The 27,160-nt window shown below is 45.6% G+C and overlaps 1 protein-coding gene across 2 annotated transcripts; it reads right to left on the bottom strand.

The window, feature by feature from the left end:
* Positions 1–501: 501 nt before the first annotated feature.
* LOC121569490 (mucin-5AC-like) lies at positions 502–26,310 on the bottom strand. 2 transcript variants are annotated; one of them, XM_045213650.1, is made up of 13 exons: positions 26,129–26,310; positions 6,962–9,034; positions 6,514–6,756; positions 6,286–6,392; positions 6,128–6,186; positions 5,770–5,915; positions 5,358–5,492; positions 4,243–4,285; positions 3,989–4,026; positions 3,773–3,860; positions 3,151–3,346; positions 2,698–2,730; positions 502–2,310 (listed from the first exon to the last, which is right to left on the bottom strand). In XM_045213650.1, exons 1-13 carry the CDS (start codon positions 26,178–26,180, stop codon positions 2,179–2,181), a joined length of 3,345 nt encoding a protein of 1,114 aa, XP_045069585.1. In that variant the 5' UTR covers positions 26,181–26,310; the 3' UTR covers positions 502–2,178. The 2 variants fall into 2 exon arrangements, with proteins under 2 accessions (XP_045069585.1, XP_045069586.1); XM_045213651.1 differs by lacking the exon at positions 2,698–2,730.
* Positions 26,311–27,160: the final 850 nt, after the last annotated feature.

The following is a 27,160-nucleotide window of genomic DNA, read 5'->3' as shown; positions in this document are numbered from 1 at the left end:
CTAGCATCTGCAGTGCACTCTTCCTACACAAGGTCAGAGCAGAGCCTCTAACCTCTGATGAATTTAGTGGAGATTTATTTGGACCAGCAGGATGGGCCAATTCCAACTCTGTCCATATGGGCTAAATCTAAATCCACTCCACCTCCCTCTGCTACACACTGTGTTACTGTGGATTACCAGCACTAAAATGGAGCTCTGTCTTTCCATCTATAAAATGGGTTACATTGGAGGCAGACATCATAGGATTTAATCATTCCTCAGACTTGATTAAAGTCTAGTAGACATGGCTTCCAGGGCTCTGCACTGCGACTGACTGACCATGTGCTCCTCTTAACAACGTGTGTCATGTGATTGTGTGTTGTCTAGGGAAGTTGTTGGGATCAGAGCAAAAATATGAATTTCCTTCGTAACAGGTGGACTATACACAGATACATCCACTAATGTTTATAAACAAAACATTTCTGCATGATAACATAAGGAAAAGCCATGTTGTGTGTTTAAGTGTATTAATTTATTTTCATCGCACTTCCATCATTCTCTGCAGTAAGACGTTTCATTTACAAAAGTTGTATATACATTTAGAAAATAGTGCACTGTCTCCAAGACACACGTACTCACAAATACACACAGACACATGAAAGACTTCCAGAAACATAACATTTTTGCGGAAGTGTATAGATATGGTATTTGGCACATCCGAGAACAAGCTTTGTCGAGAGCTTTTTTTGCATAATTTTCCTATTCTTCAAAAAGACCAATCGAAATAGGCACGTTTGCAGATGCAGACAGCTTCAGCAGGGAAGCTACTAATAACAGAGAATGTAGGTCTACTCAGCTCCAGACCAGACTAATACAAAATATCCCTTTTCTGTATAAACCCCTGAACTAGGGATCCAGCTCCTTCAACCATTCACACACACAGCTTCCCTCATCAAAACACAAGCAATCCTAAAGTAAAAATACAAAAATACATTTGCTCTCACTGAGAATGTGTCTATGATTCCCCCCGACCCAAACAAATAACATGTAGTGAAACACAATATATAATTTAGTGCAATTAGCAAGAGATGAATCATTTTGAAATACTATGGTGATTGTGAGAGCACAGACACTACAATGCAGAATGACCAATCTTCAATAAAATATATCAGTAATCTCTTCAATAAGACATAGAAATACAGGTAACTAACTGTACCAGCATACTGCAGAAAAAAAGAACATGAAAAGCTTGACCCTGAACAATGGTGACACCTACTTGCTATGACGAGCTATACTCAGCTCACTCTTCATTCAATAAGGCTGCGTTTAAGGCAGTCCAATTCTGACCTTTTTTCCCACTAATCGGTCTTTTGACCAACCACATCAGATCTTTTCACATCAGATCTCTTTCAAAAGACCAATTAGTGAGAAAAATATAATTTGGGCTGCCTGTCTAAATGCAGCCTAATAGACACAAATAAAACATAATATTATATATATTTTTTATAAATCTTGTTCAGAATTGTAATGTAGAACAGGATAAAGAATATGATCAGATGAACGGAATGTTTCAAAAGTAAACAATGAATTTATAGTGAACAAAATCCTCTTTGGTGGTGTCAGTTATTGAAGTGAATCCCTGTGAAGTCAGTGAATGTTTGACCCCAGATCGTTCTGAATCATAAAGCTGATTTTGAGACTCTATTTAAGAAGAACATATTTAAAACCCTGCTGTCAAGTCCCTTGTAGTTGTGTCGTTAAATCATAAATGACTCCAGTCCTTGAATGACTGTAAACCATGAATTACTCCAGATGCCCTATACAGTATAGGGCATCTACCAGAACTTCCTGATTAAAAGGTATACACAGAGTTATACACAGTTCAACACAATACAGTGAGAGGATGTACCTATACCCGGTGTTACTATAAGTCAGTGACTTCTCAATTTGATCTTTAGCCATTTTTGTGAGATACCCCCCACCTTCCCTGTAGCCTTCCCTCCTCTCTCTAACCTGTCATTCTCTCCTCTCAATGGCAAATATTCACAAAGCATCTCAGAGTAGGAGTGCTGATCTAGGATCAGGTCTTCCCTTTTTAGTCATTATGATTTAAGAAGGCAAAAATGATCCTAGATCAGTATTTCTGCTCTAAGATGCTTTGTGAATACGGGTCCTTGTCTCCAGACGTCACTGAGGTTCTCATACGGGTCTCCTCTCTTCTGCAGGTATGAAGTAAGGGTTCTCGTGGCCCTGCACCAGGTAGGAGTAGCGAGACTGGTTCTTCCCCTTGAACGTGTTCATGCTGTCTGAGGACAGGTCATACGACCCGGTCTGAAACATTGACAGGCGGGAATGTCAGAGAACATGCAGACACACATGCACACACACAGACACATGCAGACACACACACAAACACACAAATCAAACAGCAACATACATGAAATTAAGATGACAAAACTGACCATTCATGAACGCTTGTGTTCCCGGTATATTTTGAACTATTGAAACCCAATAAGAGTTATTTTCCTCATAAACCAAATGGTGGATCACATAAGGTATTGGAAGCTATTGACTATTCCACCAAGCGTTCATTAAGTTTCAATCTTTCCCATCAACAGGTCAAAGGACAGGGTAGGTTTAGTAAAATCATCAGCATAGGTTATAGGCTTGATTAGTAAGGAGAGGGAAAGCAAAGCATTACTAGACTTAGAACCTTACCTTCTTCCCCCGTTTATGCATGATGTGGAATCCCTAAAGCAACACACTGGGAGTCAGGCAAGGAAGGGAAGGAACACATACATGCTAACTAACTCGCTAACATAAACACTAGCAAACATTAACTCTCCACTACGACAGCTACAGTTATAGCACAACAAGCAACTCAAATATTACATACGATTTACGCACGTAATATAGGAGTTAAATAACAAGCACCACACAGCATTTAAGGAGACAAAATCTCAAAGCATCTTAAATATGTTACACAAGACAGAGAAGATCTTGGAGTTAGCGTATTAGGTTTCCAGAGGACAAACGCAGTGAGAGGAAAGCAGACAGGACAATTACAATTTGGGGCAATGTACAAGCGAGAGGTTTATCTAGCAATAAGTCTCCATATGGTCTAGAATACATTAGGCCAGAAGAATACAGGCTTAATCACAAGTGACTCACCGCTCCGTTGGTGTGGGGATTCTTGTCGTGTGTTCCACCCCCCTCGGTCATCTCCATGGGGGCTGAGTCCCAGTTGGTGTTGGCTCGGGGGATCGGGGTGATGCCTTGGGTGGTGGACCAGGGGCCCTGGAAGTCCTCCACAGGGTACGGGCTGCTGAAGTCTGCTGAAGGCTTATTCACCGACTGCGACCGGCACCTCCGAGACACACAGATAGGACAATGTAAATGTACAGCCCTATATCTATAAGTCTATCTGATGATACAATTTGGTGAGAGAAATAACGTCAAGATTTTGTAGGGTTGGTGTAGAACCAGGGGTGCAGCTAAGAGTAATGGTTAGGAGAGGAGAGAAGAGAAGAGAAGAGAAGAGAAGAGAAGAGAAGAGAAGAGAAGAGAAGAGAAGAGAAGAGAAGAGAAGAGAAGAGGAGAAGAGAAGAGAAGAGAAGAGAAGAGAAGAGAAGAGAAGAGAAGAGAAGAGAAGAGAAGAGAAGAGAAGAGAAGAGAAGAGAAGAGAAGAGGAGAGGAGAGGAGAGGAGAGGAGAGGAGAGGAGAGGAGAGGAGGGGACGGGAGGGGAGGGGACGGGAGGGGAGGGGAGGGGAGGGGAGGGTTTTATATTCTTACCAGCAGCAGTACGCAAACAGGGCCAGCAGCATGATGATAAGGACTCCCCCCAGTACACAGGCGATGACCACCACTGCCAACAGAGCCGCTACATAGAGAGAGATACACACACACATGAACACACTTCAGATAACTTGGAAATACAAACACCACACTAACTTTTATAAAATCTCTGGACCCATTTGGTTAAGAAAGAGGAGCTTTAGTGCAACTTACAGTCAGTGCAGTTGAATCCAGCGTAGCCAAACGGGCATCTGGAATAGAACAATAATAGCAAACATGATACACATTTCATATCATCTAACCACAATACATTGTCTTAGGTCACAGTAGTTCCTGGTGCAATTACACAGTAAGGGCACAAGGGGGCGCTAGTTATTTGCAGCTATCTACTATGCTTTAATGCAATTTCAACAAGGGAACTCTGCCTGTCTCAACCAAACAAAAAGAGATTAAATTAAAATACTCACGGCACACATGTGTCTCCCTCTGCCCTTTGACCACTGGGACAGGCTATGGAGAAAGAGGAAACATGAGAGAGACAGCCAAATAATTAAATATAGAACAATGTGAATTATAGGATCTCTATGGAGACAGTGATGTCACAGTGTCACAGAGAGGAACTAACATGGGAACACTGTGATCTTATCACCCACTCTGTGTACTGTAGCTCCGCTATCACAGAGGAGACCAGGAGAAGCTCACCAATGTTTGCTCAATAAATTAGCTGAATAAGCCACATAACAAACACTTGCTCTTAGAGAAGATGCTATATGCTGTAACATCAGCATGTACAATTTTAGATTTGAGGAACAGGCTACACAGTATGTGTAGTTTACCATGGGGCCGTGGGGAGTACGGTCATCTACATTACTTATTGTTTAGTAGTTCTCCCCATCCAATAACTGCCCTGCTGGACAAAACTAATCCAGCCCCTGGCTCGGCAGATAGTGACCATGATTCTTCAACTGGTTTCCAGGGCAACGCCCCCTTTGCAGACAAATACATTAAAGAGATATATAGTGCCATGGGTCAGAGAGGAGAAACATCTACACAGAACTTGACTCTCTCTCTCTCTCTCTCTCTCTCTCTCTCTCTCTCTCTCTCTCTCTCTCTCTCTCTCTCTCTCTCTCTCTCTCTCTCTCTCTCTCTCTCTCTCTCTCTCTCTCTCTCTCTCTCTCTCTCTCTCTCTCTCTCTCACACACACACACACACACACACACACACACACACACACAGAGACACACAGAGACACACAAAAGTATTTTAATGAACGCAAATGCATTCTTTTGATGGTAACTTTCCCATTTTGTTCACACTGAAGCTAAGCCAAGTGTACTTGACCTTGCTCTGAGTCTGCCTCTGTCTGTCTGTTTGTATCTCCTTTGCTCATCTCTCTCTATGAAATGGAATGTATTCAGCAGCTCCATTATACGGTAGCTAAGCTGTTAACTTGTATCTTGTGTAACATTCCAATGCACTCAGTACGTACAAACACAAAGACTACTAATATATATAATCACGACTCCTATCTCGAATAACCTTTCAATGAGCATAAACCCATAAGAGACAGGTTTGTACTCACCTGTGCAGCTGCGGTTTGAGTAGAGGCTGTTGATGTAGCCAGCTTTACAGAAGCATCTGGTCACTCCATCTTTGTACTCACAAGTAGTAGAGGGGACATCACACGGTAGGGGGGTCTGATCACATAGGTTGGTGGCTGGGAAAAGGACAGGGACACACTCCAGTCAGGATAATGACACTATGTAATGGTACTTCCTGTTTTATGGCACTTTGTTTTATGTCTACAGAAGTACAAGAATGTCAGTATTTTAGTCTACTGTTCTTTGCCATTACATTCTCCCTCTGGTATAATAGAGTACCTATCTACCTATTATTTTAATGAATAGAAAGTATGGTTAAAGCTCTCAGGTAGTAAGAATCTCCCTGCTGGTCACTCCTTCTACACAGGGTGAACAGTAATACACAGTACCCACCGGTAAATGTAGCTCTGTCCAGTACAGTCCCACAGGTCGTCTCACATCCTTGTATGGCTTTCTCTATAGCGGCAACGGTCGAAGTCTGGGTGGCACTGGAACCTAGTTTAAACACGTTGTTCACGGTCGCTATCACACTGCCTTGCCTGTAGGGTCACAAAGACCATACATAATCACGATTATAAACCAGCTGATAAAATGTATGGTCAAACCAATGTCCTGGTCATCACAACAAATCCCACTGGGCACACACTGGTTGAATCAACGTTGTGGAAAAGATGTTGAAATTATGTCTGTGCCCAGTGGGATATACATTGGATAACAACCATTCTTGACAATGTAGCGTAGAGAATCTTACCTAAGCAGCACAACATCAGTTTGGTTGTATCCAGACATGTTTTCCAAGGCTCCTCTCAGCTAAAAATAAGATAAGATAAGAGAGGATTATTGTCCCCCTCTGTAGCTCTGAGAGGAGAATACATTGTAACTACTGGGCTTTGTGACTGAAGGACCTACTGCCTCTGAGATCTTGGCTGCTGTTTTCTGAAATATCACTGATGACCGGTTGCTCATTTCTTCCTGAAATGTCTGGCTGAAATGTAGTTCTCCAGAGAACACTTGGGCTGAAAATGAAGGGGAAAAAATATCATCACCATCATCCCCACCACCATCGCCATTATCAGCATCATCCTCAGCATCATCACCATCATTGTCTTCATTATAACACTAACAACTAGCACTAACCTGGTACACAGCTGCCCTCTAAGAGGAAGGTCCCAGACACACACTGGCAGGTGCCACTGAGACAGATGCTATTGTATGGACAGGGAGTGGAGGGACACACTATGGAGATTGGTGGAGGCAGGGAGGTGGCAGCAGTGATGGCTGACTCTGGCTGGGTGGTGCTTCCACCAATAGGGGAGGTGGAGGTGTGGAAAGGAGGAAGTGGGCTCTCACTAGTTTTGCTAGTTGGTTGTCCAGGAGTTTCTGTGGTAAAAAAAAAAGAAGGAAAGAAGACATGACAAAGATCAAATTAGAAAGGAAGCTTCAACATTGATTAACATCTCACAGTGAAGATAATATATTTGTTTTTAATCAGTTTGCTGCATTCAATTTAGTCCTCCTTCAGATATAACACAGACACAATCATGTTTACAACAAATGACCCGGACAATGAAATCTTGAAGCGTACCTCCTGTAGGTGTGATGGTGGGTGAGGGGGCAGGGGTGGTGGTGGAGGTGTCTATGGGGGCAGCAGTGCTGCTGCCTGGGGTTTGGGTTGAGCCTGGAGAGGGTGGGCTGGAGGTGGGGGGCGAGGCTGGAGTGCCAGTTGTGGTTGTAGAATCTGTAGTCCCCTCTGTTCCATTGGTTTTGTCTGTATGAGGGCTCCCTGTAATGGTATCGGTGGGGGTTGAGGACGGGGTGCTATCTGTCATTGGGAGAGAGGTCACAGCGCCCTTTGTAGTGGGGGTCTGGGAGCCCTCTGTATTGGCGGTGGTCGAGAAAGAGGGCAAAGTACTATGGAATACTGGGAGAGAGGTCACATTGCCGTTTGTAGTGGGGACCTGGGAGCCCTCTGTATTGGCAGTGGTCGAGGAAGAGGGCAAGGTGCTATGGAATGCTGGGAGAGAGGTCACATTGCCCTTTGTAATGGGGACCTGGGAGCCATCTGTATTGGCGGTGGTCAAGGAAGAGGGCAAGGTACTATGGAATGCTGGGAGAGAGGTCACATTGCCCTTTGTAATGGGGACCTGGGAGCCATCTGTATTGGCGGTGGTCAAGGAAGAGGGCAAGGTACTATGGAATACTGGGAGAGAGGTCTCAGGGCCCTTTGTAGTGGGGACCTGGGAGCCCTCTGTATTGGCAGTGGTCGAGGAAGAGGGCAAGGTGCTATGGAATGCTGGGAGAGAGGTCACATTGCCCTTTGTAATGGGGACCTGGGAGCCATCTGTATTGGCGGTGGTCAAGGAAGAGGGCAAGGTACTATGGAATGCTGGGAGAGAGGTCACATTGCCTTTTGTAGTGGGGATCTGGGAGCCCTCTGTATTGGCGCTGGTCGAGGAAGAGGGCAAGGTGCTATGGAATGCTGGGAGAGAGGTCACATTGCCCTTTGTAATGGGGACCTGGGAGCCATCTGTATTGGCGGTGGTCAAGGAAGAGGGCAAGGTACTATGGAATGCTGGGAGAGAGGTCACATTGCCTTTTGTAGTGGGGATCTGGGAGCCCTCTGTATTGGCGCTGGTCGAGGAAGAGGGCAGGGTACTATGGAATACTGGGAGAGAGGTCACATTGCCTTTTGTAGTGGGGATCTGGGAGCCCTCTGTATTGGCGCTGGTCGAGGAAGAGGGCAGGGTACTATGGAATGCTGGGAGAGAGGTCACATTGCCCTTTGTAGTGGGGATCTGGGAGCCCTCTGTATTGGCGCTGGTCGAGGAAGAGGGCAGGGTACTATGTGATACTGGGAGAGAGGTCTCAGGGCCCTTTGTAGTGGCGGCGGAGTGTGTAGAAGACAGGGTACTACCCTCTGTTACTGGGAGAGAGGTCTGACCAGTTGGTGGGATGGTGGTCTTTATGATCCCTGTACCTGTGGTCTCACTGTCTTTGGTACCTGTATCTGTGGTAGCTGTATTGATAGCTGTTGTTTCATGTTTGCCTGGCTCTTTGGTGCTGCTGGTTGGGACAATGTCTGGAGTTGTGTTTGACTCTGTGGGGACATCAGCTGAGGTACGGCCTGTCTCAGTGGTGACAGAGGAGGAGGTTCCGTTATGTTCCGTGGTAGACAGAGAGACACCTCTGCTAAGGGCAGGTGGTGTCGTGCCGCTGTCTGTAGATGGACTGTCTTTTTCCGTCGACTCAGGGGAAGTGACAGTGTACGCTGTGGTCTTGTGGGAGGAAGTAATCTCTGCTATGCTGACTGACGAGATAGTTATGGTTTCTGTCGCAGTGGTGCTGACTGCTCGTGTAGACTCTGTCGTATCAGAATTTGAGGTCCGGTCTGTTGTAGTAGAGACCTCTTCAGTTTTAGAGATGGCTGCTGTTGTGGGTGAGGTGCCCTCAGTGCTAGTGAGGACAGTTGAGGGGTCCTGGATGGTGGTGGTGGCTCTGTCTGTGGTGGTGGAGCTGGGTTCAGTGGAGACTGGGGTCTTTGTGGATAAGAGGGTGGTGGATCTATCTCCTGGGGTCATGGATGTATCTGTGGGCCCAGAGCTGCCATGTGTGCCAGGAGTTGAGGTGTTGGACTCTGCCCCTACAGAAACAGATAACACTACAAACATACAGTCATGAGCTTCGTGTGCCCCATACACACTCTGCAAAACACCCCAAACCTGCAATACTGAAACAGAGAAACAGACCTGTTATGTTAAGGTCAAAGGTTAGGGAGTCAAAGCCTGGTGTCTCAACCAAAAGTCTTAAACCTTGGCCTTCGAGGCCAGTTACTCTTCTGGTGTTCATTTCCCCCCTATAATCAGAGATGACATAGACCTGAGACTGATGAATGAATTGAACTATCAAAAAACAGACGTGTTTGGGCCCTCCAGGAATGCAGTTGAATAGCCCTGGTTTACAGCATGCATTCGAATCTGCAAAAGCACTGGAATCTAAATACCAAAAGAGTTCAGTGTTTGAGCTTCGTGATGAAAAGTCATTGTGGCGTTTGCTTTAGCTTTAGCTGAGATCACCATTCCAGTTGTGTCACAAAGACATACAAAGGTGCATCACGTCATAAGCGTGACAAAAGACAAGTACACAATCATCCTCTTACTGACATACCTCAAATGCCACTCACTGCATCACGTAATAGGTCAGTGTTGTGTTTATCCAAGTTCATTACCCGTCTCTTCAAAGAGGACTCAGCGTCTTATTTATCTTAGCGTGTTGTGCTGACGCCTGTCCACGGTGCTGTTAAACCCAATCTGCTCTGGTCTCTTTGTGTTTGGAGGAGAACACAGGCAGCTTCACAGCAGCTTGAGGAGCAGCACACCCAGCAGGAGGCCTTTGATAGAATACTGCCTCAGCCTGTTTACCCCGAGCCGCAGAGCTGGGTCCTCATCTGTATGCATTGGCTGAATACATCCTTTTCTATTCCCTCCTCCTGCTAGAGTAGAGAGGGAATACATGTACAACAGGGCTGCATCCCAAATGGCATCCTATTCCCTACATAGTGCACTACTTTTGACACTGGTCAATACAGGATGCCATTTGGGATGCGACTTAGGCAGATGGCAGTGGTTGCCTAACGCCTTATACAAACCCTGTGTTGCTCCTACCGTACCAGGCAGCAGAGATGCAGGAGGAAGTGGGGGGGAAACCAAAACGAATATCTGATTCTGTTTGTGATTCAATTATTTTCCAGGAACACACCGTACACACCAGAGTGTACATTGCCTCGTGTGACCTAATGGCTCTGTCGCTTGGTAACCAAAACCCATTTACAGATGAAAAATGACCAGAGAGCACACACACACACACCTGTCGAGGCCGAACATAATGGCCATCCGTATTTGAGATAGAGAACACACTTGTATGCACACAGACTCTTTCATCACACACACACACACACACACACACACACACACACACACACACACACACACACACACACACACACACACACACACGTACATCCCCTTCCACACACAAGTGGTACATGTGGTATGAGGGAGTGGATTGAATAAATACAGAGTTATCTGATAGGATGGGTGGTGGACTGAGAGAAAGGCTTTTATGATCACAGCTGACGTAATATACATTTTATTGGTTATGATGATAACAAGGCAAGGTGACCGAAACCAGAAAACGGCTCCCGGAACTAGACCAGTGTGGGACCAATGCTGCAAAACACAGATGTAGCCTACAGTACTGTATCAATCTGTTAGTAGCTCATGTAGATTAATAATGAAAGAAGATAGACCCAAGGGTCTTAGTTGATTACCAGAGATTAAACCCAACAAAGACTAATGAGAAAACACAAGATTTAATTACCCCCTTTTATTCACAGTGCAAGATGCAAGAAGTCAACAGTATGATCTTATAATTAGATATCTGTCAGATATGCCCATCCCTCTACCTTTATATGATGATATGATGACATAGCTATGAGTAAGAGTCTTCTCCCCTCATACTGTACATTCTGGGTGTATCACCACAGTGCATCACAGTACAGTTTTATCTCTTGGTAACCAAATTAAAACATTCTGCCCATTGGTTAGATTCCTTCGCATAGATTTGCCAGTGAGCCTTGGTGATGCAGACATGCCTGAGAAAATGTGTTGTGTTCAGACCAGCGTTTTAGCAGAAACCTGATAAATGCACAATAATGAAGCCTAGCAATGTGGTTGCTAACTAAAACCTGGCAACCTAATATATGGTCCATTGCACTGGAAAACAACCATACAGATTCCAAACATAAGAAATCACCCTGGCAACCTGAACAAAAGAGTAGGCTAACCATAGATCATCCAGTGTGATCCTGGACAAGGCAGGCCAATGGCTGGAATGGACTACCTATCTAAGATATACAGTTGAAGTCGGAAGTTTACATACACCTTAGCTAAATACATTTAAACTCACGTTTTTCACAATTCCTGACATTTAATCCTAGTAAAAATTCCCTGTCTTAGGTCAGTTAGGAGCACCACTTTATTTTAAGAATGTGAAATGTCAGAATAATAGTAGAGAGAATTATTTATTTCAGCTTTTATTTCTTTCATCACATTCCCAGTGGGTCAGAAGTTAACATACACTCAATTAGTATTTGGTAGCATTGCCTTTAAATTGTTTAACTTGGGTGAAACGTTTCGGGTAGCCTTCCACAAGCTTCCCACAATAAGTTGGGTGAATTTTGGTCCATTCTTCCTGACAGAGCTGGTGTGACTGAGTCAGGTTTGTAAGCCTCCTTGCTCGCACACCATTTTTCAGTTCTGCCCACAAATGTTCTATAGGATTGAGGTCAGGGCTTTGTGATGGCCACTCCAATACCTTGACTTTGTCAAAGCCATTTTGCCACAACTTTGTCCATTTGGAAGACACATTTGCGACCAAGCTTTAACTTCCTGACTGATGTCTTGAGATGTTGCTTCAATATATCCACATAATTTTCCTTCCTCATGATGCCATCTATTTTGCGAAGTGCACCAGTCCCTCCTGCAGAAAAGCACCCCCACAGCATGATGCTGCCACCCCCGTGCTTCACCGTTGGGATGGTGTACTTCGGCTTGCAAGGTCCCCCTTTTTCCTCCAAACATAACGATGGTCATTATGGCCAAACAGTTCTATTTTTGTTTCATCAGACCAGAGGACATTTCTCCAAAAAGTACGATCTTTGTCCCCATGTGCAGTTGCAAACCGTAGTGTGGCTTTTTTATGGCGGTTTTGGAGCAGTGGCTTCTTCCTTGCTGAGCGGCCTTTCAGGTTATGTCAATATAGGACTCGTTTTACTGTGGATATAGATACTTTTGTTTCCTCGAGCATCTTCACAAGGTCCTTTGCTGTTGTTCTGGGATTGATTTGCACTTTTCGCACCAAAGTACGTTAATCTCTAGGAGACAGAACGTGTCTCCTTCCTGAGCGGTATGACGGCTGCGTGGTCCCATGGTGTTCATACTTGCGTACTATTGTTTGTACAGGTCTTGGTTGATTTCTTTTGATTTTCCCATGATGTCAAGCAAAGAGGCACTGAGTTTGAAGGTAGGCCTTGAAATACATCCACAGGTACACCTCCAATTGACTCAAATTATGTCAATTAACCTATCAGAAGCTTCTAAAGCCATGACATAATTTTCTGGAATTTTCCAAGCTGTTTAAAGGCACAGTCAACTTAGTGTATGTAAACTTCTGACCCACTGGAATTGTGATCAAGTGAATTATAAATGAAATAATCTGTCTGTAAACAATTGTTGGAAAAATTACTTGTGTCATGCACAAAGTAGATGTCCTAACCGACTTGCCAAAACTATAGTTTGTTAACAAGAAATTTGTGGAGTGTTTGAAAAACGAGTTTTAATGACTCCAACCTAAGTGTATGTAAACTTCCGACTTCAACTGTATCAATGCCAAGCGCAAACATTTACAGTAATGTAATGTGTAAATGGGTGTTAAAGCAGATGGTGGTGACAGAAAGCAGGCCCCAAAACACAACTACTGGGAAGTCAAAGCCTAATTTAGCATTTACACACAATAGGCAGTAGCCCACTACTTCCAGCTATTCTCCATCCAACACAGACCTTTCTCTCAGTCAGGCCCATTGGTAGCTCTGAGGTGTCGGTTAAACGCCACTTGATTTTACACCCTCTAAGTTAGCCTTTCTTAAAGTAGGGGTCGCAACCCAAAGTGGGTAGAATTGCAGGAAATTAGCTGTAAAACTGAAATGTTTGTCTCTCTGTCCCATTGCAAAATGAGCAGAATTGCATGAAATGTGTTATAAATTGCTAAATGTTCTCTCCGCCCCATGGCATGATTTGTAGAATTGCAGAAAACTTCCTGTAAAACCGCTACATTTTCTCTACGCAAAATGGCAACATTTGAAATTCCTGAACACTGAATTTCTCATTTGGGTTCCAGGCTGAAAAAGTTGAAGAAACCCTGCTCTAAGTCATGAGCTTTAAAAAGCTGTTGTGAGAGGTGAGAACAGTTGAGAACTGTTGAGAACAGTTGAGACTAGACTGGATGTCAAATCAACAACAAACTGATACCAAAGATGAAACTGGATGTAAAATCAACAGACGACTACGCACTATACAATACTTTCTAAAAACATAAATAGTAAATCATCTATACATCCATACAATGGACACCATGATATCCAAGGCAACAGAGTGGAAACAGAGGGAGGGGTAAGTGTATCGGATGGTAAGTTAAAGCAATGATCACTTCTCTCTCAGCACTGCAACATTGACAAAACTGCCACAAAAAAAAAATGTATTCTTAAAGATCAGGACTGGTACGTACTCCAACTACCACTCATTTGAAACTTTATCTTACATTTACATTTTAGTCATTTAGCAGACGCTCTTATCCAGAGCGACTTACAGTTAGTGAGTGCATACATTTTCAAACTGGCCCCCCGTAGGAAACGAACCCACAACCCTGGTGTTGTAAGCACCATGCTCTACCAACTGAGTTACAGGGGACTACTATCTTCACTAACTTATTACCAGGAACTACTGGTAATGCTGGATAGAATAAAGCATATCAAACCAGAAGAGATACTGTACAGGGTGCAGTACAATACAGTGTATATTATGTATACGGTATATTGCAGGACAGTCAGAAGCCCTCTTCTAGGTATTAACCTAGTGTTACAGCCAGCTAATCTCAAGCAGACACAATGAGATGATGGGGTTAAATCAGACCACCCAGGGGTCAAAGGACACCTATAGGACTTCACCATAGGGGACCACACACTCAGGAAGAGCTCATATTTTTTGTAAAGTGTATTGAGATGTGAAATGCACTACAAATAAAACTTGACTTATAACAGACAAAATGGTCCAGTTTGGGTTGGACCAGATTCACATCAAGTCACTGAAACAGTGTATACATTAGTGTCATACAGTGTCACACGCACGTCACACCCACAGTGAAGTAAACACAGACAAACTCACAAACAGAGTGAACTAAACATGGTCACAGTCTGTCACCCTACCCCACCCCCACCCTCCCCTTCCCACACAGGAAGAAAAGGGAACAGCATCGAGCGGAGGCTGAGGGACTCGCACGCCACCGCTAAGCAGTGTAGGAGTGTGTCCGTTGCCAGGAGACATCCATTACCAGCTGTCAAAGCTCTGATGGCCACACTACAAATCACTGAGGGAGAGAGACAAAGAGACAGAGAGAGAGAGAAGGGGGGAGAGAGAGAGCAGGGGAGAGAGGAGAGAGAGGGAGAGAGAAAGAGGGACAGAGAGAGAGACAGAGTGAGAATGAGAAAGAGAGAGAGACTCCACGCCAATGACGCTCGTCTGTCATCCCAGCGCCACACTTCACAGGCTTTCTTTTCATGTGGCACAATGGTACTTCTGTGAAGTGCCCTTTTATGAACTCAACCGACTGCCAGATAAACAATTACCTTGCTACCTGTTGCCCCTTCAACCCCAACCCCAACCCCCACAGACTCTACTCTGTAATGTACTTCAAGCCAATCTGGGTCCCAAATGGAACCCCATTCCCTACATAGTGCACTCCTTTTGACCAGTCTGGAGTCTGCAGATGACAATGCTCGGGGAGGGAAGAAAGGGTTTAAATACCCAGGAGGAGTCATGACTGTTCCCGGAAAGCTTCCTACAGTAGACACTTTTAGTCACTTGGAGTTGCCACGGAAACATGCCCAGCTTACGGGTGTGGATTAGGGAAGCGCGTTCCTGAAATAGTTTTTATCACATCTACCAGCAGAAACACAGACCTGATTACGGAATGCTCACAGAAAAAAAACGGAGAAAGAGAAAGAAAGAAAGAAAGTAAGAAAGAGAGAAAGAGAGCGAGAGAAGACAAAGAGAGAAATAAATATGGGCCACCAGGTTAGTGTCTGACCCCACAGAGACTGATAACGAAATTATTTTCTAATTAGTGTCATCACAGTAATGTGACGTCCCTTAAGAGTAGATTACTGTAGTCTAGTCCCTCTGTCCATGCTGTTCACTGTTTACAAATGCGCTACTAATAGGAATAATAATTACTAATAGTGCTCACAAATGACATATCAAACACTCTAAAACAATAGGGGGTGTAATAGCATGTATAACACCTCAGTACATAACATAACATGTAAATAACAACATGTACATACCATAGGACTAGTAATGTAGGACTTCAGTCCATGCTAATTAGAAGTCCAGGTCCAGGCCTCAGAGCCGGCTAATGAGATGAACATTTCTAACATACTGCTTTATGACCTGGTGGAGCAATGCTTGTAGGGGCTCTGTAGGGAATGTTCCCCTTCTTACATCACACACACACACACACACACACACACACACACACACACACACACACACACACACACACACACACACACACACAACAGTAGCAGGTCAGTTTCCTTCAGCTTCCCCTGGTGTAGTGAGTCTATCTGCCCTTGGGGCCCTGTCCATTTCTCTGTTACCACGGCTGCCACATCAAAGCAGGGCAGCTGACGCCAGTTCACCAGGGGTGACCCTATCTCATGGAAATGAGGAGGAGCTTTCATTTTCACCTCTTACAGACCAACCACCGCCATATCCCTGTGTCTGCTATTCTCTTTCAATCACTCTCTTTCTCCTCCACTCCCTCTCTCTCTCTATCACTCTCTCTCTCATTAAAGCGGTGCCTCATCCAGATAATAGTCCTTTCTCAAACCTCTTCCCTCGGATATGGGGATATAAACCTTCTATTGAACCGTCATGTTTATTCGTCCTTCTGCTTAGTCTGCCGTTGTTTGATCTTGTTTTTTGTTTCTACAGTTGTATAGAGACTTTGGGTCCTTGAAAAGCGCTATATAAATACCATGCATTATTATTATTAAGGTTGCTGATGCCGCTGCACTTTCTCTGTGTCAAAGATTCCTCACACTGTAAAAATGCTGCTTGGGGGACAGATTCCTAACTCGTCTAATCAAGCTGAACATGTCCATGGTCAACGGAAGGAATGAGAATGGTCCTATCTCACTACATGCATCCAGTATCATGATGATGAAGTTTACTGTGTATAGTTGCTCATGGGACAGTAACTTGTGACAGCGTATACCACATCTTACACTCTTCAAATCAACAGGACAATAGACATGTGCATTGTCATAACTGGGTAAAGCAGGTAGCCTCGCGGGCAAGAGCATTGGGCCAGTAACGGAAAGGTTGCTGGATTGAATCCCCGAGCAGACAAGGTAAAAATCTGTCGTTCTGCCCCTGAGCAAGGCAGTTAACCCACTGTTCTCCGGGCACCGTGGATGTCGATTAAGGCAGCCCTCCACACCTCTCCAATTCAGAGGGTTTTGGTTAAAGACACATTTCAGAGGAATGCATTCAGTTGTACAACTGACTAGGTATCCCCCTTTCCCTAAAGGTCTTCTATTATTTGTCTCTGAGAAAATTCTGGGAGATTACATTTAGGGAATCAACAGGTTTCCTAATTGCTGAAAGACAATTACACACTGTTCTCAAATCAAAGTTTATTTGTCGCGTACACAGATTAGCAGATGCTAAAGCAGGTGCAGCTAAATGCTTTTGTTCCTAGGTCTAGCAGTGCAGTAAATGTCTAACAGTACAATACTAATACACAATTATAAACTGGGTGGTTCGAGCCCTGAATGCTGATTGGCTGACAGCCGTGGGATATCAGACCGTATACCACGGGTATGACAAAACATTTATTTTTACTGCTCTAATTACATTGGTAACCAGTTTATAACAGTAATAAGGCACCTCGGGGGTTTGTGATATATGGCCAATATACCACGGCTAAGGGCTGTGTCCAGGCACTCCGCAATGTGTCGTGCCTAAGAACAGCCCTTAGCCGTGGTATATTGGCCATATACCACACCTCCTCTGGCCTTATTGCTTAAGTAACCCACCCCTCCCCCCAAAAAAGAAGAAACAAGAGATTAAGAAATATCAGAACGAGCAATGTCAGAGTCTGGGATATACACGGGTTACGGGACGAGCAGAGGCTTGAATTTTGTTTCAGACAGGGCGTGTTTGAGATTGCTCAATTTGTTCACAATGCCTGGAGGAGAAGGAGAAATGTACTGTTTGGCTAGATGGTAGCTGTACTAGCCATGATTATTCTATGCATATAATCTGTAAAATGCTATTTTGTTTTATATTGTCTTGTAAGCCCATGTGGGCTGGGCACCGGTAGGTGTATGACACTTAAATAAATCATATCATATCATATCATACTGTGATGAGGTGTGAATGACGGAGTCAGGCGCAGGAGGTAAAACACCGAAAGAGTTTATTCAGTGTACAATAAGGTAGCGCATATAGCGACAGAACGAAACTAGCACAAGGGAAAATCAACCTTGGCTGAATACAAATAAAGAGTAGCTCAACCGAGCTACTCACTCTCACAACGAACAATCACTCACAAAGGACAAGGGGGCAGAGGGAACACTTATACACAGACTAATGAGGGAATGAGTACCAGGTGTGTGTGATTGACAAGACAAGACAAGACAAGACAAATGGAATGATGATAAATGGAGCGGTAGTGGCTAGTAAGCCGGTGACGACGAACGCCGAAACCTGCCCGAGCAAGGAGGAGGGGCAGTCTCGGCTTGTCCATACTGTCTATACAAAACACATATTTACAGTATGTGTCACGAATTCACCCCCCTCCCCTTGACGCGCAGCTCCTCCGCGCGCCGTAACCAGTCACCCACCGCAGGAGCTTCGGTCTGGCTCTGGTGCCACGGTGCCAGAACTGGTTGATAACCTAAAACACACTGAAATGGTGTTAGGTTAGTAGAGGAGTGGCGGAGAGAGTTCTGGGCATATTCTGCCCATGGAAGGAACACCGACCACTCCCCCGGCTGGTCCTGGCAATAGGACCTCAGGAACCTACCCACGTCCTGATTAACCCGTTCCACCTGCCCATTACTCTCAGGGTGGAACCCAGTACTTTTCGGTCAGGCAGCGCACTGTACGACCGATACCTGGGTGACCAGAGGAGGGTGTGCTCAGTAGATCAGACGATCACGGGTGAAGAATAGGGCCCACCTGGCCTGGCGAGGGTTCAGCCTCCTCGCTGCCCGGATGTACTCCAGGTTATGGTGGTCCGTCCAGACGAGGAATGGGTGTTTCGCCCCCTCGAGCCAATGTCTCCACATTGTCAGAGCTCGGACAACAGCCAACAGCTCCCGATCACCAACGCCGTAGTTCTGCTCCGCCGGGCTGAGCTTTTTTGAGAAGAATGCACAGGGGCGGAGCTTGGGTAGCGTGCCCGAGCGTTGAGACAGGACTGCTCCCTTCCCAACCTTGGACGCATCCACCTCCACTACGAACGGTAGTGATGGATCGGGGTGGGCCAGTACCGGGGACGATGTGAACAGTTCCCTCAGGTTACTGAAGGCCCTGTCAGCCTCAGCAGACCAGCGGAGCCGGGACGGCACACCCTTCAACAGAGATGTAATGGGAGCTGCGACCTTGCCAAAGCCCCGGATAAACCTCTGATAATAGTTGGCGAAGCCAAGGAAGCGCTGCACCTCCTTTACCGTGGTTGGAGTCGGCCGCAATGCGGTCGCCCTCCATCTCCACACCTGTGGTAGAAATGCGGTATCCGAGGAAGGAGACAGACTGCTGGAAAAACGTACACTTTTCTGCCTTAGCATAAAGGTAATTTTCCAGCAGTCGGGCCAGTACTTTGCGAACCAGGGACACATGCTCGGCGCGCGTAGCGGAATACACCAAGATGTCATTGATGTAGACCACTACACCGCGACCAAGCATGTCCCGAAACACCTCATTCACAAAGGACTGGAAGACTGAGGGAGCATTCATCAAACCATATGGCATCACCAGGTATTCATAATGCCCCGTGGTTGTGCTGTCTTCCACTCATCTCCCTCTTGGAAACGCACCAGGTTGTACGCACTCCTGAGATCTAATTTAGTGAAGAAGCGTGCTCCATGTAATGACTCAACCACTGATGGAATGAGGGGGAGAGGATAACTAAATCTAATCGTCTCCTTGTTCAGTGGTCGATAGTCAATGTACGGGCGCAGACCGCTGTCTTTCTTCTTCACAAAAAAGAAACTCGAGGAGGCGGGTGAAGTGGAGGGACGTATGTACCCCTGGTGCAGGGACTCGTTGACGTATGTCTCCATAGCCTCCGTCTCTGCCTGCGACAGGGGATACACATGACTCCTGGGAGGTACAGCATCTACCCGAAGGTCTATTGCGCAATCCCCTGCCCGATGAGGTGGCAATTTAGTCGCTTTACTTTTAGAGAAGACTTGTGCCAGATCAAGGTATTCGGGGGGATTGCGCACGGTGGAGGCACCGTCTGGACTTTCTACCATGGTTGCACCAACGGAAACACCCATACACCTACCCTGACACTTTCGTGACCACCCCGTGAGAACCCTCTGCGGCCATGAGAAAGTGGGGTTGTGGAGTGCTAGCCACGGAATACCTAACACCACAGGGAAAGCAGGAGACTCAATGATGGAAAAAGTGACCTGCTCACAATGCGTCTCCTGTGTGATCATGGTGACTGGTACCGTGACTTCCTTTATCAACCCGGACCCTAATGGTCGACTATCAAGTGCTCTGATGGGGCGTGGAATGGATAGGGGAACTAATGATATGCCCTGGCGGCGTGCGAAAGTTTTGTCCATAAAGTTCCCAGCTGCGCCTGAATCGACTAGCGCCTTACACTGGGGAACTCTCATGTGATCAGGGAAGTATGTGGGTATAGTACAGTGCTCAGCAGAGGGCTCTGAACAAGAGTGGGTGCTCAATACCTGGGGTGATGCGAGAGTGCCCTGCCGGCCGCCTCCTGACCCAAAAGAGCGCTGACGACAACGTGTGGTGGAATGTCCCTTCGTGCCATCCGAGTGGCACTGGCGCTGTCGTCCTCCGCTCTCTCGGTGCAGCTCCATGAGCTCTGGATCCGCGTCGGTCGGGGCGGAAACGGGCAGACCTCCTCCAGGACGTCCTCTGGTTGCCAGCAGGTTATCCAGACGAATGGCCATGTCCACCAGTTCGGTAAAAGACAAACTGGTGTCACGACAGGCTAGCTCCCGTCGGACGTCCTCCCGTATATGGCACCGGAACTGGTTGATCAGGGCCCGCTCGTTCCACCCGGAGCCTGCTGCCAGGATCCGGAACTCCAGCGCGAACTCCTGTATTGTCCTCGTCCCCTGCCTCAAGTGGACCAGCTGCTCACCCGCCTCTCGACCCTCGGGCGGGTGATCGAAAACCGCCTGAAATAGGCGGGCGAACTCCCTGTAGTCCTCCAACGCGGCTCCTCCTTCTCTCCAAACCGCGTTGGCCCACTCCAGGACTTTCCCCGAGAGGCAGGAAATGAGGACGGACACCTTCTCTCGATCTGATGGCGCCAGCCTGACACTGGAGCAGTACAGCTCCAGTTGGAGAAGGAATCCCTGACATAGAGCCGGCGTCCCATCGAACGCCCGAGGTCGGGATATCTGGATCCCTCCGGGTGCTGTGATGTAGGTGGCTGGATCCGGTTGGCCAGCTGGTCTCGACAGATCGGTTCCTCTTCTCTCCAGGCGTTCGACGACCTGAAGAACCCGATCCATCGCTTCCCCCAAGCTGGCCCGCATCGTGGAATGCTCCTGGACCCTTGCTACGATTCCAGATGTGCACTCTTCTCCCGCTGACTCCATAGCTGGTGAGTGATTCTGTGATGAGGTGTTAATGACGGAGTCAGGCGCAGGAGGTAAACCACCGAAATCAAGAGTTTATTCAGTGTACAATAAGGTAGCGCATATAGCGTCAGAACGAAACTAGCACAAGGGAAAATCAACCTTGGCTGAAGAGTAGCTCAACCTACTAAAGAGTAGCTCAACCGAGCTATTCACTCTCACAATGAACAATCACCCACAAAGGACAAGGGGGCAGAGGGAACACTTATACACAGACTAATGAGGGAATGAGTACCAGGTGTGTGTGATTGACAAGACAAGACAAGACAAGACAAATGGAGTGATGATAAATGGAGCGGTAGTGATAAATTAGTAGTAAGCCGGTGACGACGAACGCCGAAATCTGCCCGAGCAAGGAGGAGGCAAATATGTGTCTTGTATAGACAGTATGGACAATATATAAGTAGGACAAAGTTATGTACAGCAGTAGTTATATAGGATTAGCTATGTCCAGAATACTAAATGTAGTAATCAATGAGTAATCATTAAGTAAAAATGTTCAGAGATCAAATTGAAATCTATAAATACAGTGACACTCCATTCCCATTCTCCATGCCCATTAAACATATAAATAGATTCATAATAATCAGTAGTGATTGAGCTATGCACATATTGACATCAAAGTGTCCTCTTCCCCTAGGCTAGGTCTGGTTCCCGTCTGCATACAAAGCAAAGAGGAACTCATCTGGTCTCCAGCTCGTACTCTTCCTGTGCTTCGCCTGCCTGGGGTAGGGACTGCCTGACACACACAAACACACACACACACACACACACACACACACACACACACACACACACACACACACACACACACACACACACACACACATCACTGACAGAAACAAAGACACACACACTGACAGAAGAAAGGCAGTAACACAGCTAGAGGGTCTTGTACCACAGCAGGACTCATCACTACGGGTGGCACAGAAGGACACACAGAGCACAGTATTACTTGCTCTATTAGGGAAAGATCAGAAGGTTTAAGTTGCAGTCATTGTTTATTCTCTTGTCTTTTACTTCATCGTTACCTCCGTTTATTAATCTCCATGCTTATCTCCCTTGGTCTCTCTCTCTCTCAGTGACCTCTCTACCTTCAGCTTGACCCGTGCCTTGCCCTAGTTGTAAGACTTAAGGGTAGTGAGTTGTGTGTGTCTACGTCTCCCTCCCTATGTCCTATATCAGCACAGAGTGCTCGTCCAGCCTCGACTATCTGTAGGTAACAGATGGTTCCCTAGAGCAGCTAGCGCTCCTCGCTCACTGGGCCTCTGCTCTGAGCACATATCATATCCTATTAAAGCTCCGCCAGCACATGCTTTCCAATTACAGTGTGAGATTTACATCCCCGGAGAGCAGCCCTAATCCAACTCAGCGAGAGGGAGGAAAGAGGAGGGGAGAGAGGTGACAAGATGAAAGAGAGCCTGGAAGAAAGAAAAAGATGCAACAGTGTCTATGAAAAGGGGAGTGCAGGCAGCAAGAGAGAGAGAGAGATTGTGGGTAAAGGCTGGGCGCTATAGTGAGGAGAAAGGAGAGGTCTCAGACAGGCTCCACTGAGAATGCTCTATGAATTAGCAATATAAGAGGAGGAGGGCAGGGGGGACATTGTTGGACAATGATGTAATCCGGTATTTTAAATTATGATTTACCACCCGATGGTGATTCAATTTTCTGGAACTGGTCTAGGATCAGTTTGCACTTTGACACACAGAGAGAGAGACACTAACAAACCCTGACACACTCACTATTCCCCTTTACCCTGACCTCGGCATAGTGATCACTCGTTGATATCTGGGCTTCATCACACTTAAAAGGGAGGACTGATGAATGTGTGTGTGTGTGTGTGTGTGTGTGCGTGTGTAATGTGTGTGTGTGTCTCCTCGCTCTGCCCACCCCATCCATTACCTCCTGTAAAGACCCTGCATGCTCTGCACATATAATATCATGACTAACCACCAAGCTATGAAGCTGCTGACATGAAGAATGTATGACATGAAGAATGTATGTGGTCAGAGAGGAAAGAGACAGGGTTAAGAAAGGGAGGAGAAGAGACACTGAACATGCTCTTTTTCAATCTTTGAGAGGTTTCTTATCGGGGGCACACACACGCTGGCCGATGGCGTCCATGGCGCCAGACTCAGGGGAAGAGGTGCACGACCCTTAGGAGGTCCTTTCATCTGTATCTTTTTACTGTTGCCTGCCTGCCTCACACACACACACTCAGTCATACTCCTTGTACAAGCCTCCTTCAGTTCAGAGCTCTCTCCCTGAGTTACCGAGTCCTTAAACACATGACAAGTGATTCAACTATAAAAACAGCCTGCAGGCTGAGGGGACCAGGGGACCAGCAAGGACTGAGCCACATGAAAGTGGCTCCTCTCAGTCCTCTGATGGTAACCTTTGACCTTAAATATGGTCACCCTATAGGGCAGTGATGGGCAACTTTGAAGGGGTTGGGGGCCACAAAAAATCTGAACTCATCATGAGGGGCCGCAGTGGTTTGCGGGTATGCGTACCCACATCCATATACCCACACATGCAGTCAGAGGCTTTTTGGGGACCCTATGTTTTTTGGGGGGCCTAAGCGATTTTGCCATGGGGTGGAGAGAAGATTTTGTAATGTTTTAACTTATTTCCTGCAATTCTACACATTTTGCCATAGGGTGGAGAGAAATGTTTGCTGTTTTCTTATATGATATCTGATTAGAGTGACTAACAAAATCCATTGGGGCCTCCGGTCGGTAATTCGACCATGATACTACAAGTTTAGATAGCTGGATGCTAGACTAACTTACCAATCTAAAAAATGTTAGCTGACATTATCTATTTAAGTGACTGTCAGTGACTGATATAACATAAGAGAAAAACTGCTGATGCACAACCAAATTTCGAAATTGTACCTTGTGTATTCTACTATTTTAACTCTCAAAAGTAAGTTAAGATCCCGACTCAGTTCCTTAAAAATTAAATAATAATTGATACGTGGGCCAACAAAAGGGGGCAACGTGCTATAGGGGGCAACGTGATGCAGCAACCCCAGAGCAGCCCTACATAAGAGACTGCGACCAATAGAATCAACTTCCGTATAGGGCAGCAGGGCTAAGCAGCAGCATGGCTGAGCCTATAGGCTAATTAAGATTCCACAGTACACTTTGCCAGTGTTGCAGGCTGAAAGACTATAGAAGAGAGAGTACAGAAAGAGCTAAACTTCTCTGAATGGTTAAGATGCGTGTTGCAGGGAATTTTGACTCTATCCCCCATCCCTGACTCACACCCAGTCAGAGAGCAGTAGAACCAATGACTCAGTCTTCAGTAAGTCCTGGCTTCTATTTGGAGAGTTTTGGGGAACCCCCTGATAAGAGTCTAAGATAGCCACTAGTTTTTAAGTATTAGTACTGTATATATGAAAAGAGATCTATCAGAGCCTTCTTAAATAATGGTTTCTTACCTTACATAATGATGGATACAATAACACTTACACTATATATATAACAGTACGTGGACACCCCTTCAAATTAGTTGATTCCGCTATTTCAGCCACACCCATTGCTGACAGGTGTATAAAATCGAGCACACAGCCATGCAATCTCCATAGACAAACATTGACTTTCAACATAGCACTGACACAGGATGCCACCTTTCCAACAAGTCAGTTCGTCAAATTTCTGCCCTGCTAGAGCTGCCCCGGTCAACTGTAAGTTCTGTTATTATGAAGTTGAAACGTCTAGGAGCAACAACGGCTCAGCCGCGAAGAACGGGACCGCTGAGTGCTAAAGCGCATAACAATTGTCTGTCCTCGGTTGCAACACTCACTACCGAGTTCCAAACTGCCTCTGGAAGCAACGTCAGCACAATAACTGTTCGTCGGGAGCTTCATGAAATGGGTTTCCATGGCCGAGCAGCCGCACACAAGCCTAAGATCACAATGCACAATGCCAATTGTCAGCTGATGTGGTATAAAGCTCGCCGCCATTGGACTCTGGAGCAGTGGAAACGCGTTCTCTGGAGTGATGAATCACACTTCACCATCTGGCATTCCGACGGATGAATCTGGGTTTGGCGGATACCAGGAGAACGCTACCTGCCCCAATGCATAGTGCCAACTGTAAAGTTTGGTGGAGGAGGAATAATGGTCTGGGGCTGTTTTTCATGGTTCGGCCTAGGCCCCTTAGTTCCAGTGAAGGGAAATCTTAACGCTACAGCATACAATGACATTCTAGACGATTCTATTCTTCCAACTTTGTGGCAACAGTTTGGGGAAGGCCCTTTCCTGTTTCAGCATGACAATGCCCCCATGCACAAAGCAAGGTTCATACAGGAATGGTTTGTCGAGATTGGTGTGGATGAACTTGACTGGCCTTCACAGAGCCATGACCTCAACCTCATCGAACACCTTTGGGTTGAATTGGAACGCCGACTGCGAGCCAGGCCTAATTGGCCAACATCAGTGCCCAACCTCACTAAAGCTCTTGTGGCTGAATGGGAGCAAGTCCCTGCAGCAATGTTCCAACATCTAGTGGAAAGCCTTCCCAAAAGAGTGGTGGCTGTTATAGCAGCAAAGGGAGGACCAACTCCATATTAATGCCCATGATTTTGGAATGAGAAGTTCACGTACTTTTGGTAATGTAGTGTATTTGAAAATGTAGCTTAAGTGAATCTAGGGTAGGCTAGTGATGGTAAATATAGCCTAGTTTGAGTCTATTCACTGCATTGCTATCCACTTGGCAGCTTTAATGTTATTACATCGTTATTCCAGTGACATTGCAAAGTTATGGAACAAAAAAATAAACATAGCCTATTGCAATGGATAGGCAAAAATTGGCAAAGTTTGGAGATTGATTTAAATACCCTACAGAGCTCAGGATTTTCCTTTATATCCTTAAAGAAATGGCACCTGCTTTGAGAAGTATATTTGGAACAATGTTCCACAGAATGATCCATGCATTCAAGGGCGTTTCAATAACATGACATCATTATCCTATAAAACATTTAAATCAAGCTTACCTGTGACAACAATCCATAGGAGGATGAAAAGTTGATGAGCAAATAATGTCATGTTCACTCTGTGTAACGTTTCGTCCGAGTTCAGATAATCAAGAAGAACAACAACAATGGTGAACGGCTTATGCCCGGTAACAGTCTTGCTGGAGACGCAGTAACTAACTCCCTTCGTCTGTCCGTGTCTGCCACAGGTGGGTTTCTCTCTGAGCCCGTTTAGAGGTCTCAGCAGAATTAAATACTTAGTCCCTCCTCATGGGGCGGGCCCTGCTGCCTCCCTCGGTCACTGAGTGTCCTCTCTCCACAGCCGGGAAAGTAGATAAGGTGAGTGCGCCCAAGACCTAGGCCTGTGGTATTTTTTGGCATTGTCTGACGGCGATTAATTTATGTGCTTTTATATGACGGTATTTTAACTATTCATTTAAAACTTGGATGATGACAAATTAAGGATAAAAACGTTTTGTAAGACCTGCACTATTTGCTAATGTCCCTAGCCGAAGGAAACGTTTTGATAAACTGAAGCCTGCTAAATTTTTCATACAGGACTTGTTTATACAAATGGGCAATTAAGCTTGATTAAATACAAAATTGCGAGTCTTTATGAGCTATAACCTACTGTAGGATAATTTTCCCTTTGGGAGGATTGTATGGCTGTATCAGATAGCATGTCCATCACAACATGTGTCATTTGTTTGCAACTGGTAATATCAACCCAACTTGTCAACATTTATATGGTTCCTGGACCATGGTATTTATAACTTTATGGATTCAAATAGATGTGAGTGATCCGTTTAGGCAAAATTTTGTAATAGCCTACTGAAAAGACAAAGGCAAATGATGGACACTACACAAAAGGTGCTATCTAGAATCTAAAAGGGTTATTCGGCTGTCTCCATAGGAGAACCCGTTTGAATAATTATATTGGGTTCCAGGTAGAACCCGTTTGGTTCCAGGTAGAACCATTTTGAGTTAACATGTAGAACCCTTGCCACATAGGGTTCTACATGGAACACAAAAAGGTTATACCTGGAATCAAAA

This window comes from Coregonus clupeaformis, unplaced genomic scaffold (assembly GCF_020615455.1).
Source record: "Coregonus clupeaformis isolate EN_2021a unplaced genomic scaffold, ASM2061545v1 scaf0136, whole genome shotgun sequence".
Classification (NCBI taxonomy): domain Eukaryota; kingdom Metazoa; phylum Chordata; class Actinopteri; order Salmoniformes; family Salmonidae; genus Coregonus; species Coregonus clupeaformis.
The sequence above is the reverse complement of the archived record's forward strand: the minus strand, read 5'-3'. Positions and strand labels throughout refer to the sequence as shown.